Here is a 17079-nt window from a genome sequence, read left to right on the forward strand (position 1 = left end):
CGACCCACCCGACCCGAGTTGCACCTCTACTAAAAGCTCTACCAAGCTAATAAGCCCGTGTTTTAGGAGAATCTATCCTTTCCTCACACTTTCCTTGATGCCACAAGGGATGAGGTGTAAACGAAACTAAAAACAAAAAGGGAAAGTCATAGCAAATCCGAAAAAATTGGATCCTCGATCCGGTCCATCATCAACTCAATCACATCTTATTGTTTTCTTTGATTTGAACGCGTGTCCAATTTTCAACCCACGAAACTTCCATTAACCTAACCTCACACGCGGATTTCTAATTTATTGGTTTCACTTTCTTCATTGAATATCCGCTTTCCAGAGAATAAAATAAAATATCCATCTCTTTCAAAAATTCCCATTAAAAAAATCTCAATTTTGATCACCTCGAGGAGAGGGAATCTCAGCGTTTCCGATTCGAGGAAATTGCAAGAGTTTCAGTCTAAGTTTGAAATTTCAGACCTTTTTCTTTGCTCAATCGCATATGTAGAGCTTTCTACTCTAGAATTGACTTTTTCTCTGGGAATTTGGGGGAATTTCAGTGATCTGACGAGTTTTCCTAGTAGAGTATCAAAAATTGAATCGTGGAAGCTTCTTAAGATGATTTCTGAGATCCATAAGATCTAAAACAATTAGCAAAGGACTTGATCTCAACATCTCTTAAGTTCCAAATCCCTTTAGAAAATGCCAATGGATCGAACTCAGTCAAACGAGTTTCAAGAATCAAAGGGAAGTCCTGTTGTGGCAATCGAGTGCTTAACGGGGAGCTCGAAAGCCGATGAGTGGAACGGAGACATGCTCCAGACGGGAGACATAGTGGAGGAGCTGAAGATCGGGAATTCATCACCGGTCAGATCGCCGTTCAAGAGCGGGAAGAGTGGGGTCCAGAAGCTTCTACATACTTCATTCAAGGGGAAGGAGACCTCGATCCAGGTCCGAGTCCGACGCGGTCGCGACGAGTCCGTTGAGTTGCAGGCCTGCATCGTGCCTGACAAGACTGTTGGGAGAAAGCAATATATGCTTAGATCGATTCATGATCCGAATTACGCCGTTGGATTTGTTGATCGGACGGAAGGCGAGTGCTCTACTCTCCAAGGTAATCTATTAACTGGGCCCACCCACCGATATCATGATCTTCATCCTTTATCTCAGGGAACTGTAGATGCAATAGTTTGAAAATCAGTCCATTTGAACTTTTCTAGACATTCATTCATAGAACTTGAGTCTAGAGCTATGTTCATTGTTTTTCTTAGACCATCTCATAGGTGTGGCTCTGGTCGTCTTACCAAATGAAGGGTTCAAGATCATGGTTATTGCATGTGGGTGTGGCCAAATCATGCTTTTCTCATGCATTTAGACATTTAGAGCATCATTGCCTTAATTTTTGTTTCATTTTACTTCACTTTTTCTCCTAAATTACACACATTGTTTCACCTCCATCGCCACCAAGTGAGCAACCAATATCACCCCATTCACTTTTTCGTGAATGCTGAGAGATTAAAGCCATATTTTACTGTTAGACTAATCTCATGCAGGAATTCAAAAGAAAGTGAATTTGGCTGATTTTCCGTTGCGACCAAGGTGAAACATCCTCAAATTACACTAACTTTTTTTAAAGTAAGTGTTACGGTCATGAGTAGGACCCGACCTAGTATGGGATAGGTTTAAAGGGCCTTGCCTAACGCGTTCCATCAGCTCTGATGTATTGGTATGGTACCTAACAGTAAGATTAATAAAAGTTAATCTCATCGGCAGATGAGATATTAAAGCCACTTTGGAAGCCACTAACTAAGATATATAAGTATTATATATGACTATTACTTTGCATAAACGATTATAGGGAAATGATATAGTCAATCACTTTCAAAGAGGGATTGGTGTCCCATTTGCAAATAAGATAACATTAACATAATCTTATACCAAAGAGGGCTTGGTCTCCAATTTGCAAATAATATTAACATTAAGATAATCTTATCTGCAAATAAGGACCAATTTTTGTGGCATCCAAATAGGCCCTAAATAGCAATCAACTTCATTTTTTATTACTGCCACCCTTTGGAATTAATTCTGTGTGTATTACTCCTACTAGTCTGATATCAAATACCATAAAAGCCATTACTTAATTTCCGGGGCCACCTCCATAATATCAGTTATTCTGATTGAAATGGATTCTATTATATTAAAATAACTCCGGGAAATGGATATGTCCACCCCCTTTTGTGCCATTGTCAACATATTTTTTTTTTTTTGAAGAAAATTGTCAACATATTAGAGACATGAAAAAAGTTCCCTATAGTTTCCCTTGGTATAAAAATGTCTGTTTTTTGTGATACGATACACTTTATCCATGTAAAGGTTCTAGGAGCTCGAGGGTGGTGTGTGCTCTTACACAGGCACAGCTTCAAGATGGATACGTATCTTACCCGTGGGAGAAGAAGATGAAAGAGTCGTTGCCCGTTGCAAACTCAAGTTCTTTCCTTTCCCTGCTCCTCCTTCCCAAGGCCTCTGATCCTGTTGCTTCTCGCTACAATGACCTTGAAGACACACTGACCAGAGCAAATGCGTGGCTCATTTCCTCTCAGGCCTTTGGGGTCCCTATAGTCTTCATCAACGTGCAAACGGAGGCCCTACTTACCAAGGTAAATTCCTCAAACGTTTGGGTAAATTAGCTATAAAGAGGTTCCACTTCATGGAGTTGATTTTAGTGCCCCTGGATTTAATACTCTTGGAGATTACATTTCCCAGCCAACTTTCAAACTTCCAATAGCCAATGGAGGAGTTTGTAATAAAGAATGGGAAATGATATCAGCACAGCCATATTTTAATAGTTGCACTGGTTCATCTTGTCTTTTATTATATAATGAGCTGTCAAATGAAATTACGCTTCCCAAAATGCTAGCTTTGGCCCGTTAAAAAAGAAAAGACAACCCGAGTTTGTGCAATTATTAAAACATGGTTATGCTGATATCATTTCCCTAAGGAATAGGGCTGCAAATATTTAAAAAAATGGGGGTGAAAATATCAGCAGCTTTCACTAAATCTGCATTTGGGTTCGGACTTCAGAGTTTCAATTATAAGTGATTAAATAAAACCAACTCTAACAGCTTAAGCTTTTGGAGTAATTGGTTGGTTCACACAGAGATGGTTGTGTCCAGGATGTTGTCACGGACTCTTTTTGTTCACTACATTGCATGGTTTTAAATAGGAACCTCACGATTTTCATAATTTGGTTTACTTTCTTCCACTTTTTAAAGATTTTGTCAGAATTTCGACACATGATTATTTTTTTGTAACAGATTTCCGGAGAAACGGCTTCTTCAACTGTCAATACTAGATCTTTGTCTGATCTTTCAAATCTAGCAAATGTAAGCCTTTATGGTTTTGAAGATTATCATGGAGTTGATATTGGAGTAGTGAGAGCAGTCCGTCTCTGGTATGCTGCGGTCGCAGGAGAATTAGCACTGGAGATCAAATTGAACGAAGGCGATACAAGACTTGGATTTGCCATTAGTCGTACAGAAGAGGTTTTTCAGTTCACTTGCACCTCTAAGAAATATCATTTGCCCTTTTAGTTTACTTGACGATTCATACCAACATGCCTTCATTTCAATAAAATTCATATTTAATTTTGTTTGAGAAAATCCATAGGACAATTCTGATCTGATCGAACAGATCGTGCACGAATAAACAGAAAGATAAAATAAACACAAACAACGAGATGGACACCTATATTTTACTTGGTTTGGCCAAGATGCCTATGCCTACAGGTGAGAACATAATCATCACTATGAGAAATCAAAATACAAGGATTACAATGGATTGACACAAAACCCCCAAACTCGCTAACAACAACCTTTTCACTTCCTTCCCTACGAAGACAGTACTGAAGAGAAGCTAGAGAAAAACACGAGAGAAAAAAAAAATCGAAGTAGCATTCTTCTCTCTTTCCCTCTCCTCCTTTTCACTCTCGTACCTCCTTTTTGCCGCCACCACACAAAGAGCCTCTCCGCACTTTGATTGTGCCATTACGTACTAATCTCGGTGTTTTTCATTAACACTAACAGGTGCTTAGATAAGCTCTTACGGATAAGCATGATAGAAGATAAAGATAAGATTTGCAGAAAGATTACCCTAATCCGTATCACCTTAATTTAACCAACCTCTCATCTAATCATAGATTACCCAACATATTCTCCTCTCAAATTTCACATTTCAGTTAGTAGGGCATGCACATCTATCCAATCTTTGTTTTTCATTCTGCCTTCTTTCTTCCCAAATTGCAGGGTTTCATTTACATATCCTCGGTAATCGACGATGACAAAAATGAAGTAGCTTCCACCAGATCAGGGCTTAGTCAACTGTACTGGGAGGCAATGAAAGCATCTAAGCTCCTGGTTATTTCAAGAGTGTCTAATGAGAAAGTTCTTCCTTGGATGGTTTCTTCCACGGGAGCCATCCGATGCTTCGACACAGTCTCCCTAAGCCAAAAGTTGTCGTTGCATCGCCATGCATTGCGACCAATTCTCATCCATGTGTTAATGTGGGACAGTACGATTTCACCTCAGAATGAAGGTATTGCCAGGAATAGAGCTGCTATGCTTCCACTCATGTCTCTCCCACCTCAGGTTCAACTGCCACATCTTCCAAGCCAAATTGGTGATCCAATAGACGGGTCTGGGACCAAGTTAGAGAGAGACACGGCTGGGGAGTTATCTTTCAGATTCCATAACTTTTCACTTGCAAGCAACTGGGTATGAGTTCTTTTTCCTTTTATTTTTGGGTTATTATTCTTGTATATAAATATATATATATATATATATATATATAAACGAGTAAAAAGACACTTGCAAAAGATGGGAGAAAAAAAATAAGAAAAAAAAAAAAGCCACCAGATAGGGCAAATACTCCATGCATTTGTCTTTGTCCATACACTTGTGATACAAGTAGCTATGGATGTTTCTTATGATTACATAAGAGTTTTGTGAGTCTGTCCTTTCTCTTTGCTGGTGTTGGTGTTTTAGTTTGTCTTGTTGAAAGAACAATAGTTCTGTTTATTCTCCAAAGTCCAAAATGTCAACTTAATTACCCCTTGTAAGTTTAGATAGAAAACCCAATAAATTGTTTGTGAGTGGCCTTATTAGTATTTATATATTTAGACAGAAATAACAATTAGTTCTTGTCATTGGATTCAAATTTGAAGTCTAAATCCTCCTGAATGCTTGCATGTTTTGTTAATGAAACATACTTACCTTTTCTTTTCCTTTGTAATTGGCTGCTGAGAACTTTTCGGGATTGTAAATTGGCTGCTGAGAACCTTTTGGGATTGTAATAGGCTTTTGACAGCTGGTTAAAGAATAAAAGAGAACGTGAGTTTGTCTCGTTATCAAAACATGGTTGTGCAGAAATCAGGTAAGACTGTAAGAATTAAGAGGGCTACTAGGAAAACTCAAATGATCATTAGAATAGGGAAATGATTTCAACACAAACATGTTTTGATACCAGACGCTCATGTTTCTTGTCTTTTAGTATTTAAAGAGCTGTAAAATGGTTTTTACGGTTCCCAAGAAGCACTTACGTGACAATTAAATGCTAATAGACAAGATACATGAGCGCATGTATCAAAACATAGTTGTGTTGAAATCATTTCCCTTAGAATAAGGTGAGTTTGTGCAATTATCAAAACATGGTAGTGGCAATATCAGTAGCGTTTTAAAATAGGGAAGAAATTCAATGATATCACTCATTCAATTATCCATCAATCATGTAGATGGCATCACCTAGGGGTGTGAATAGATCCACTTCGGATCCACCTATGTCTCAGATTCTCAGTGAAGATCCATTCAACCCACTTATCAGTAAGATCTAGGGGTGCAACTCGGGTCAGGTTGGATCGGGTTGAGGCTAACCCTAACCCAACCCGAGATAGCATTCCCTCAACCCTAACCTGACCCAACCCGAGCCTCGGGTTGAGGATGGTCAACCATAACGTAACCCGCTTCAAAATCAGGGTAGGGTTGGGTTCAGGTTCATCTAGGGCCAAACAGAAAAATACAAGAGAAAAAACATGACCCTAGGAAAATCATGATAAAATTAGAGGATGGAGGTCGGGTTCGAGTTGCCAAGGTCTTAACCCTAACCCAACCTGAAATTAAATCTGGTTGGCTTTTCCCAACCCTAACCCAAACCAACTGAAGAAAATGCCAACCCAGCCTGAGCCAAAATCGGGTTAAACCCGTCGGGTTCAGGTTGAGCCCAACCTAAGTTACACCACTAATTAGATCAGATTTGGAGTGTTCTTCGGACCATACTTCCCGTGTGTATTGGTCACAATCCATTTCCAATCAGACTGAGTGTCCTAGTAGATCCTACTTACATTGTGCACACTAAAAATTCTCAAAAGAGGACGAGGGCATGGATGAGTCGTAACGACCACGACACATTGGATTAGGGACTTAAAAGTCATTGGTTAGAGAGGGAAGAGAAGAAGGTGGCTCGAGACTTCTTTTTTTTTGAAGGGTAAGTGGGGTTAGGCGGACCCTTTACCAGTATATTAAATAAAGAAAGATGATACAATAGCAAGAACAAGACCACTGCCCAATTCTTTAAACAATGACTAAGAAGAAGGGCATGACAATTAGGGTCATCATACCCTTGAAGACAAACTCAACACAAGTAAGAGAAAAGTAAAGCATTGGCTGGATTTGAGCAATTGATGGGGCTTGGGACACGCGTGATACCTAGAGCAAGACCCCATACTCAGGTGAGGCCATGTTTACTGTGATCAAAGAGGTCTATTATCTTCTTGCTATACGCCCTTATTCTTTGGTTTTTCCTCAATTCCTGGGCCTTTGGGGGTTCTGTTTCCTTTGATGGAGAAGGTTTGTTTTCTTTTTTATTGGGGGTGCTCTTCTACACCAGCTTTCTGTTTTCTTTTTTCCCTTTGGACTTTTAGCCATGAGTCTTCTTTAGTGGGATTACATTCCAATTGGAAGGATGATCCTTTCATACTCCGATTTTCACTCTTTAATGTGGAGAGTCTCTCTCTCCAGGGAATCTAAAGGTGAGAATCTATTTCCTTAATTCTTGAGGGGTTATCTGTGTGAAACTTCTACACGGGACTTCATTTGCTTCAGATTGCCCTCCTTTAATGGTGAATTTTCTCGTATGTCCATTTTTGCCTCTCCATTCCTCTCATATGATTTCGGCCTCTACTCTTTCTTGATTTCTTTGAGATGGCCATTGGACTTTTTTCCACAAACTTTTGACGAGTGCTAAAATTGCAAGTCTCACATGATTTAGGTTTCAATCGTACTTTATTGGTTGAATGATGGGGTTGTTTGGTATATTGATGCAAATTGTATCAAGGAGGGATTTTCCAGCATTTATTTCGACACAAACCCGAGCATAGTTTAGCTTATATGCTTCCGCCGTCTCGTTGTCCATATACAGAGGCTTCCCAACAAGACTTACAATCTTACTCAGGTTTCTTGCTGTCCAAAACTTTAGGTGTAGCTAGGGGAATCAAATCCAAATAGGAATTGTAGAGAGCTTCAACTTCTCTATTGCTAGATGAGGGGACCATTCTTGTAGAATTAGAGGCCTTCCTCCATAATTATGGATTGGAGACTCTAAGATAGAGTTGCAATTCTCCGAATTTGTAAATTTGGCTTCAAGCATGAAGATCTGGAAATCTCTTTTCAATCTCCATTTCTTAGTGATATAATCTCTTAAGGCGAAGAAGTAGGGTCTTCTACCTAAGAAATATCAAATAAGGCTATGGGCCCCACTTTTACTCAGCGTCATTAAACTCTTCATTTTCAAAACAGGACTCTGAGTTGTGTTCTTCTCCCCTCGATGGGGCTAAATAATCAAGTCTTGTGGATTGAGCTGTAGCCTTTCCAAACAAGGAGCTCCAAGGACCTTTATGTATGTCGCCAGCAATAGAGGTAGTGGCAGTAGGCACTTTGGGGGTGGTCAGGGGCGATGCCACATGAGAGGAAAGGGGGGCAATTGCCCCCCTTAATTTTTTGGAAAAAAAAAAATATACCTTCATGTTTTAATATTTTTTTATCTTTACCCCTTTTTTTTTTAAAATATGCCCCCCTTTCCAATCATCCCTAAGATAGAAAATAAGTTTAAAATTTTAATTTTACCATTTTTATCTCCCTTTTTTGTGCAAAATTTACTATAATTTTTGCCCCCCGTGCAAAATTTCAGATAGAAATATTTTCTATCTTAATTTTAAGATAGATAAAAAAATTACTATAATTTTTGCCCCCCTTGTGCAAAATTTCTGGCATCGCCCCTGGAGGTGGTCCCTCCAAGTATGCTCGGTGGGGTGGAAGGAGGACTCGATGTTTTAGGGAATGGGGTTTGGAAGAGCCCATGGGAAACCTTTGAAATGTCTACCTTTCCAGCTTCCTTCCTACCATCTTCTTTCACAAGAAAGAGAGTCTTGCTTCCAGTAGATTCTCGTGAGTCGAGAGGGCTACCAGATCTGGAAGTTTCTTTGGAGAACTATCTTCCAAACCAGGTAGGCTAGCTTTAAGGAGGTTGTAAACACTCTCATCTTCCTCTATGTCTTGTTGAAGGAAGTTTGTCAAATTTTTATCTGTTTTTCTTCTTCTTCTTACTTGAGGACTTGTTTTCCTTTGGAAACTCATTCGAAAACTTGAGTTCATCATTAATCCTTTTCAGCAATTTTAATTTTTCTTGCATTGACATTTCTGGAGGTGATGTCAACTGTTCATCAAGCCTTACCCTATTAGCGACGTCCTTTAGTTTCCTCATCCATCCATTCGCATAAAACACGGTATTTGGAGAAATGAGCTTGTCCCTGATGAATTGGGTTAGAGATAATGCTGGGAAAGGGTGAATCCGGAGAGTCACCGTCTTCCTCCTCCATTTTCTCTCTAAAATCCTCCTCGAGAGGTCAACGCTAAACGCTCAGATGAGATACACAAACTAACTGAATGAAAACAACAGATACCCTAGATTGACCCTTGCCTTAACCATTGCTCTTGGCCCACACATTGAGAGATAGATTCTTGTTGACGAAACAAATAAAGTGAAAGATGCAGATATCGAAACAGAAATAAAAGGAAGACAAAGACTTATCGAGTTTGGTTCACGTGTCTTCTAGGACTTTGGTTCTCCATTGGGAAAAAGCCTTGAGCATTCATTTGCCTAACCCGAATCTCCTCCCCGCCTTCATTTCACATATTATCTCCGGGTGACTCGAGACTAGAGAGAGATGAATGACAAAATTATGAAAAAATAGGAATTATTTGAAACAAATAGAAATATTTTTTTTTTACAAAAATACCCTTGAAATAGTATTTAATGTTATGAGAAATGACAGAATGAAGGGCGCCCCTATTGGTTAATTTCTGAAGAGTGTGGCGCTGAAAAAAGTGGATGGTGCCTAAACAAAGTGGAAACCGCCTTGACTTTGAAGAAATCAATCAATAAGGGTGCCCTTGAAGCTGATTTTTGAAAGGGTGGTTCCCTTCATTCTATTAATCCTCTAATGTTACAAAAATTGGTGGGTATTTTCATAAAATAATATAATAAGAGGAATGATAGATGCAAGGGCCGGAGAGGGCCCTTGCATCTATCATTCCTCATATAATAAAATTGGATTTAGGACTGTCCCATAGGCTTTTGTTATCACTATGGATCCAATCGGTAATTTTTCCAGGATCCGAAATATGTCCATGCATCCTAATAGTGTGTCTAGATTCTATCAGTCTAAGTATATTGTAATTTTTTGTTCACGTCAGCTCACCTACAAAAAGGACGGTCTAGATCATACCGCGTCATTTGCGTGGCTCAGATGACGCTCCTCATCCCCCGTCTTATGCTTTCTTCAGTGCGAGAGAGAGAGAGAGCCGGATTGCGATCCGTGTCACTTCCCTTTAACAAATCTAAACCGTCAATTTGTACCCTAATCGAACGGGTCCAAATTCATTTCGAAAAAAAATAATTCAAAATGTCAAAATTTCTATTCCCGCCTCTTTTCGAGCCTACAAATACACCCCTCAAATCCCACTCATTCCCATCCCACTCTATCAAACCCCTCCTCTCTTCTTTCTATTCTATCCCCCCAAAAAAACCCAAATCAATGGCGCGTACTAAGCAGACGGCAAGGAAATCAACGGGAGGGAAGGCTCCACGTAAGCAACTGGCCACCAAGGCGGCCAGAAAATCTGCTCCGGCGACCGGAGGTGTGAAAAAGCCTCACCGTTTCAGGCCGGGAACGGTGGCTCTGAGGGAGATCAGAAAGTACCAAAAGAGCACTGAGCTCCTCATCAGAAAGCTTCCATTCCAACGTCTTGTTCGTGAGATTGCTCAGGATTTTAAGACTGATCTTAGGTTCCAGAGCAGTGCTGTTGCTGCCCTTCAGGAAGCTGCAGAGGCCTATTTAGTGGGTCTGTTTGAAGACACGAATCTGTGTGCAATCCATGCCAAGAGGGTCACCATAATGCCCAAGGATATCCAGCTTGCGCGAAGGATTCGTGGTGAGAGGGCTTAAATGTTATCTGAATGAAAATACCCAAATCTCTGTTTCGTTCTGTTTTGACTTTTGTTTCTGTGTTTTTTTTTTTTTAGTTTTCTGTGTTTTGTGGGTTCTGTTGGTAGTGATGTATATCTTTGGGAATGAATGAAATTTCATGATCTGGGTGAATTTTCAGTTGGCAATCTTGTGTTTTCCTGTTTTATGGATTTGCTGTTTTAATTATTGAATCTAAAATTTTCGGCCAAGTTTGCAAAGATCCCTAACACTAACAGTGTAAAAGAAGATTTGCAGCCTATGTTGCTGCTCTCTCATGCTACAGTGTCTGAGAAATGCCTTTTGTGACGGTCCTTAACAAATTCCTTCTCCCTGTTTTTAGCTAAGCTTTGCACCCCTCTCCGTTTTCAAGCATCTCCTTAACCTCTGCTCTTGGTAAAATCCAATATTTTCGGGAAAAAAATCTTCATGGTTGTCAAGCATGGTCCAAATGATTTCAGATATCAATTACCTTTTATTGGTCCCACAAATTTTGGTTGGTGTGGCGCCCTTGCTTCCTGGTTTAGTGTTACATGATATCCTTACAGCAGAGATTTATAGCTAAGCAATGCAAGGTTTTGTGTACAGATGGCAAGAACCTCCCAGCACAATTAAACTTACTCCTATGGTGGTTTACTTTCAAAATGTCTATGATTGGAAACCTAAAACCTACAGGCTACAGCAATTGTCAAGACTATAGCCACACATGACACAAAAATTAGGTGTTTAGAAAAAAGTTCCTACTAAAGAGTGGAGGGTTAGTGAATCAAAAGAAGCTCTGTGATAGAGAACCCATTCTAACCACTTCGAGAGTGCAAAATGAAGTAAATATAGCAACTCGAGAAAACAAAACCTAAAGGAGGTAAGTAATGGTGTGCTTCATGTACACCCTTAATACTCAATTGGTAAACAATTTTTCAATCCTTGAGTACTTGGTAGAAGCTCTTGTGAGGCAAGACCCAACTCACACCAAATGAGACCAAGTAAATTCCAAGAGTGATTCTCAAACACCATTAGAAATCGTCTCCAAATGTGAACTATGGCAGATGATTACAAAGAAGAAATTTCCAAGAGTGATTCTCAAATACCCTTGAAAATCGATTTCAAAGGTGAACCATGGCATATGATTCCAAAGAAGGAATAGCATGGCATCCCTCACCTAAGACGCTCCTAAAAATCTCAACGTCCTCCTATTAAGCTAGCAGATTGTGTAACTGAAGAGTATTAAGCAGTTTGATCTCTCAGCTTTAATGCTTTGTTTTTGGTCTATTCCTGAGTTTTAGATCTCCCTCTCAAGTGATCCGAACTAGGGATGGTGTCTTGTACCTATGAACGTAACAACTTTCTTTTTATCTAATAAATTAAGAGTCTCTGCCAAACCCCAGCTTACCTACCAGAAACAGGGTGCCCTTGCAATAGGAAATATGATTTAAAGAAGGCAATCGATGCGTGTACTCCTTTGGTTTAATACTGGCACTCATCTTTAAGCTTTTCTAATTTGTATATGAAGGGTTTTACAACTGAAATTCTGTCAATAGCTGAATAGAGAAGCACTGAATAAAGTGTGGAGTGCCATTATCAATACTGGTATGGATACCATTTACAGTTGAGAGATTGTAATAAGGGATTTGCCAGGGACATGGCAGAAAGCATTTCTCGGACCGGCTGTTGCATGAGAGAACAGCAACATAGGCTCACCTTTATTGTCTTATTCATTTAATTCATCCTATGTGGCTGCACTCATGCAAAAGCCGGTCTGAGAAATGCCTTCTGTGACTGCCCCTAGCAAATCCCATGTTGTATCTCAAAAAATCCTGTCAATTGAACAGACCTACAAGACGTATATTTTGATACCTGAATAAGGACAACCCCAACTTCCTAAAGAGAATTTATTTACAAGAAAAAGTTTGATTTCTAGACCACCATATTTTGATGACGGGGGTAGCCACTTTGTTGAGGAATGCTAAAATGAAGGGACCCCTTGCAGAAGTGAGATGAAAGGGCTCCCTTCATTCTACAATTTCTCCACTTTGTATTACACTTTTAATTAGCTTTTCACGGCTGTTCAATACTCAAGATGCTACTATTCAAGGACCAGACCAAGCCCCTTTTTGAAGGACCTCCCTCCCTTTTAGGAAACCTTTCAATATTGCCCCACAAACTCCTCTGCGCCGCTTCCAAGAAGCAACCGTTCGGACAAGACTTGGCTTTTTGCCACGACACCGCATTGTCTTCATGCAGGGAAAAAAAAATGTGTAGATAACAATTGGAAAAGAGACTTCAAAAATATGTTGATCAGTGAGTAGAGAAGAAAATGTGACCATTTTAAAGAATAAAAGGGATCCTAACCAGGTTGCAATTTCTTTGCTATTCCAATGACAACCCAACTGTAAAATACAATGAGGCACGGCAATTGTTACATAACAGCCCCACATTTAGTGGATCGTCCTTATTTCTATTTGGACTCGGTTCTTAAAGACTAGAAACAAATAGGAAAATTAACCTGTTATAGGATCCTCGAATAACTCAACAATGATTTCCCTTGCACTGTGCCAAGTCCTTTCAGTTTTACCCAAGTCGCAGCCTTCACGTGTCAGAACCTTTCCCCACAGCATCCGTTGATCCAGAGCACAAAGCAGTTAACAAGAACTTCATTCATTTTTACTAGAGGAAGCCTTGTAAAAGAGATGAACACAAGATCTTTGGTAGCTTCAGAGCTTTAACATGGTCTTTAACGTCTCTTGAATGCCTGGATTTTAAAGATATTGCCAGGTCTTTCATTGCTCAGACTTCAACTCTCATTGTCAAAGGACTGCTGCCTTTGCGAAACCACCAGCAAAGAAGATTGCTGCAACCAATCATACATTGCAGTTATAAATCAAATTCACTTCCATCTGTATAAATTTTTGTTACAAAATTTTGTTTTTTTCTTCAATAGGTGTCTGAGCATAGGTTTAGAAAATAAGAAAAAATCTGTTTAGGCAAATCTCAGGCACACAACTATGAAAATTGTAGGAAACTAGGTGGTGTGGTATTTGTTTATTTCCCAAAAATTTAACATTCATGAAACACAAACCTTGGTCCCAGCTATGATGGTTCCATTGAGGGGATGAGCAGCACAAGCAGTGACACCTTTTGATAAGGGAATGAATCTATTACCCGTCCTTCGATTGTTCTCCTCAGAAATATTTTGAACTCCCTCACTGGAGAAACAGATAATTATGAATATCTAGTATTTTAGAAGTTAAAAAGAGCAACGCAAAAATCAAATAAATAAGACAAGGAGCTTGAAACTATGTCGCATGCTGACACAAATAATAGTTATCTCATGCAGTTCAGAAAAACATATCCCCGAACACATCTTTTCTTACTTTTCATTTCTCTTAGGGTCTGTTTGGTAAGTTGCACCAGAAATAGAGGAAATCAAACTAGAAGGTCACATTTCCTTTTTCCTAGCATTGCTTGGTTATCATTTACTATTCACATGATAATCCTTGTCAACTGTAAATTTTCCAAATGAAAGCCATTTTGTATAATTTGAATTTCATCTCAAATCACGAGGAAAAGGAAAGTAAAGATTTGGGAATCTGTTTTCCTTTTCTTCTACTCTTATATTACGTTCATCTAAATGGGACCTCAAGGAAATAATAAATAGAAAGCGGATTAACAAATAAATTTTAACTTAACAAATTCCAATAGAATGGATCACAGTTAAGTACGAGCATGTGCATTGCATCAAGTTGAAGCGAATACAAAAACCAGCTTGATATTTGTATATTTGGAAACTGCTCACCTGAAATCTACATGGCAAGCAGAGGTATTGTCTGGGTAGAAATCAAGGAGATGAATCCCATCATCAGAAGAAGACCCAACCACATAGATCTGTACACAAGAGAATACAAGAGATTAGGATGATAGCTTCAGCCATAGCGAACCAGCTCGGCAGCTCATAGGGACCATGGCTTCCTGAACTTGTTTGTCTCAAAATATTCGTAAGTTTGGGCACCTTAATTTGTTCATTCATAATGAAAGAGAAATTGAGAATGCATTTTTTTTTTTTTTGAATGGTAAGGATAATTTTATTGAAACCAAAAGGATCAAGACGATCCCCACAAATTCAAGAGGAAGATACAAAAGAAAAAAGAGAAACAAACGAAAGAGAAAAGAATAAAACTACGCTGGAGGGGGTGGGGGGGGGGGGGGGGGGGGGGGGGGGGGGACGGGGGACGGGAAGGGAGGGAGAATAAAAAAAATTCAATGCTCTCCCTAGAAACACCTTCTTTGGCCAATTTATCCGCCTCCCCATTTGCCGACCTCTTTACATGCTTGAAAGAAATAGTTGTCATCCCTATCTTGTCATGAATCTCATCGAACAAGAATCTCCACGGAGCTGCCTTTGACCTTCTTAACCACCTAATGACGTTGAGTCACCTTCGACAATCAAATTATTTAGGTCTACATTTTGGAGCAATTTAATACCAATGATGTGCGTCGCGTACTCCTCGTTGGAGTCCGCTACGCCTATAGGACCTCTAAAAGCCCAAAGTACACCACCTTTTTCATCCCCCACTAGACCCCCAATACCTGAAGGACCCGGATTACAAACACTAGAGCTGCCAAAATTCAATTTTAAAATTCCTTGCATGGGCGCCAACCACGTCTGAGCTACTTTGGACTTTTTTGAAGATCCGATGCATATCTCTTTCCAACCATGCCAAAGATCATAAGCTGATACAAATCTAAAGCATTCTAATGTTTTTAACTAGGGGTGGACATGGTTCGGTTCGGTTCTGGGGTAAACCCAGAACCGAACCCTAAACAATCAGTTCCCAGAAATTGGAACGAGAACCGAACCGAACCATAACCGAAATTGATTGGTTCAGTTCGGTTCGGTTTGGTTCTGGGTTTACCCAGGTGCAATGTATATCCACTTATCCAATTTCTGAGTCAGGCAATGTAACATATATCCAGGTTCTAACTTCTGAGTCATGCAATCCAATGTATATTCTTTCACACTTTCTTAAGACAGATTATGCAATCCTTAATCCAGATCACTCTAATTTGTCATAGTAAACTTAAGACAAGTGCAATCCAATGTATATCCAGTAAACCTTAACAGTGAGTGGCATCAGAGACATAATCTGTCTTAAGAGGAGTGAATTAAAATCTAAAAGGCAAAGCAAAACATTAAAGAGGGGTGAATTAAAAGGGGGTGGCGTGATTTTATCAGTTGAGGCATTGGGTTTTAAGTTGAGGGTCGGTTCTCGGTTCCGGGATCCCAAACCCAAAACCGAATTGAATTTCTATCGGTTCCAGGATCTCAAACCCGGAACCGAACCATGTAGATATTGAACCGAACCGAACCGAATGTGCTGGTTCGGTTCGGTTCCTTGGTTTGAACCGAAACCATGTCCACCCCTAGTTTGAACCCAAGATATAGTTAAAGCAATCGCCTTATTAAATATAAAATGTGCTCCCTTTGAGTATCCCTTAAAGGTCCTTGCGTTGCGTTCTTTCCAAAGCACCCATATCGTGGCTAAAAAGCTAGATTGAGAATGCATATTGACTAAAAAAATTCTCACACAGGAGCCTAAAAACACGCCTACTTTTCAGGGTACTTACAATAGAAGGTAAAAAAATAATTAACGTTCCAACAGCCATGTACTATAAAAAATTGTCATAAACGTCAAAATAGCCTATATTTAAGCGTAGTACAAAATTATAACAAAACCAAACATACCTTAAATTTTGACACTGTACAAAACGACCAAGGGCTTGCTGAACTTAGTTCTATCCCAAAACAGGCCCAGGGCTTGCTGAACTTAGTTTCATCCCAAAACATTCTAATATATGTATGGAAACCTTATTTTTTGGTTGGTAATGTAGGATTGAATCTACAACTTCCTTAACGTTGAGGCATAAACATCTAATTGAGCTACCGGCTCAATCAGTTTTGGCCCAGGGCTTGGCCAAAATTTGTTGAGTATTGGACTCCAAAAAGTCACCTTCAAACTGCATTGACTTGGCCACGTTCCGAGCCGAGTTGATGAGTTTTAAAACACAGGGCTCAACCCCCTACTGGGACCTCAATTTTTTCATTCATCTATTGTAACCACAGACCCTCGCCCTCATTTTGGGGTACTCTGAATGAGGAAAAAACAAAAATGTTTAATATACAACTTTCCTATGGCAGATGCTGTGACATTGTCATATGATCTAAAGGACCTTTATTTTAACGCAGTACAAATTTGTAACAAACCCCAAACATACGCCTAACTTTGCCAAATACACAAACTTGTGTACATCTAAAATGACACCTTAAGGCTCAGTTCAAACAACTGCTAATTTGTGAATTGGAAGTTAAATAAGTATATCAGAATGGGGTGATGAGCATGTTTACAAACCATAAAACAAGTGAAATATCGTTTGATACGGATCCTAACTCAGTTTCTGAAAAGGATGCCTTTCCAACTCTGCTTTCATCTCATTTGCAAATTGGTGGGACACAAATTGGATGA

The 17079-nt window shown here is 39.5% G+C and overlaps 3 protein-coding genes across 5 annotated transcripts in view; 2 read left to right on the top strand and 1 right to left on the bottom strand.

Annotated features, from left to right (window-relative positions):
* Window positions 1–291: 291 nt before the first annotated feature.
* On the top strand, window positions 292–5202 carry LOC143893060 (uncharacterized). The gene is made up of 4 exons (XM_077398011.1): window positions 292–1105; window positions 2365–2648; window positions 3306–3533; window positions 4293–5202. The coding sequence occupies exons 1-4, from the start codon at window positions 694–696 to the stop codon at window positions 4764–4766; spliced, it is 1398 nt and encodes a 465-aa protein (XP_077254126.1). The 5' UTR covers window positions 292–693; the 3' UTR covers window positions 4767–5202.
* Window positions 5203–10052: 4850 nt separating this feature from the next.
* Window positions 10053–10710, top strand: LOC143893061 (histone H3.2). Its single transcript, XM_077398012.1, has one exon. The coding sequence runs from the start codon at window positions 10133–10135 to the stop codon at window positions 10541–10543; it is 411 nt and encodes a 136-aa protein (XP_077254127.1). The 5' UTR covers window positions 10053–10132; the 3' UTR covers window positions 10544–10710.
* Window positions 10711–12900: 2190 nt separating this feature from the next.
* The window catches only part of LOC143892749 (Transducin/WD40 repeat-like superfamily protein), a 51274-nt gene continuing 47095 nt past the window's right edge, over window positions 12901–17079 (bottom strand). For 2 of the 3 annotated variants that reach the window (XM_077397609.1, XM_077397608.1), the window contains 3 exons: window positions 14355–14443; window positions 13638–13764; window positions 12901–13409 (listed from right to left, as the gene is read on the bottom strand). In XM_077397609.1, coding sequence (XP_077253724.1) covers window positions 13353–13409; window positions 13638–13764; window positions 14355–14443 — 273 coding nt within the window. In that variant the 3' untranslated portion in view covers window positions 12901–13352. Of the gene's footprint in view, window positions 13410–13637; window positions 13765–14354; window positions 14444–17079 lie in introns of those variants that run through there. The other variant, XR_013255599.1, reaches the window with a different exon arrangement.

The sequence above is a fragment of the Tasmannia lanceolata genome, unplaced genomic scaffold (assembly GCF_043159265.1).
Source record: "Tasmannia lanceolata isolate RefF3 unplaced genomic scaffold, GAP_Taslan_0.1 ptg000015l, whole genome shotgun sequence".
NCBI classification, from domain to species: domain Eukaryota; kingdom Viridiplantae; phylum Streptophyta; class Magnoliopsida; order Canellales; family Winteraceae; genus Tasmannia; species Tasmannia lanceolata.

Bases quoted from the DNA above. Each gene is read 5' to 3' on its own strand.
- LOC143893061 (XM_077398012.1), top strand. From the start codon at position 10,133: ATGGCGCGTACTAAGCAGACGGCAAGGAAATCAACGGGAGGGAAGGCT.
- LOC143893060 (XM_077398011.1), top strand. From the start codon at position 694: ATGCCAATGGATCGAACTCAGTCAAACGAGTTTCAAGAATCAAAGGGA. The intron at 2,649-3,305 runs GTAAATTCCTCA...TTTTTGTAACAG, and splicing joins CGGAGGCCCTACTTACCAAG to ATTTCCGGAGAAACGGCTTC. The intron at 3,534-4,292 runs GTTTTTCAGTTC...CCCAAATTGCAG, and splicing joins CCATTAGTCGTACAGAAGAG to GGTTTCATTTACATATCCTC.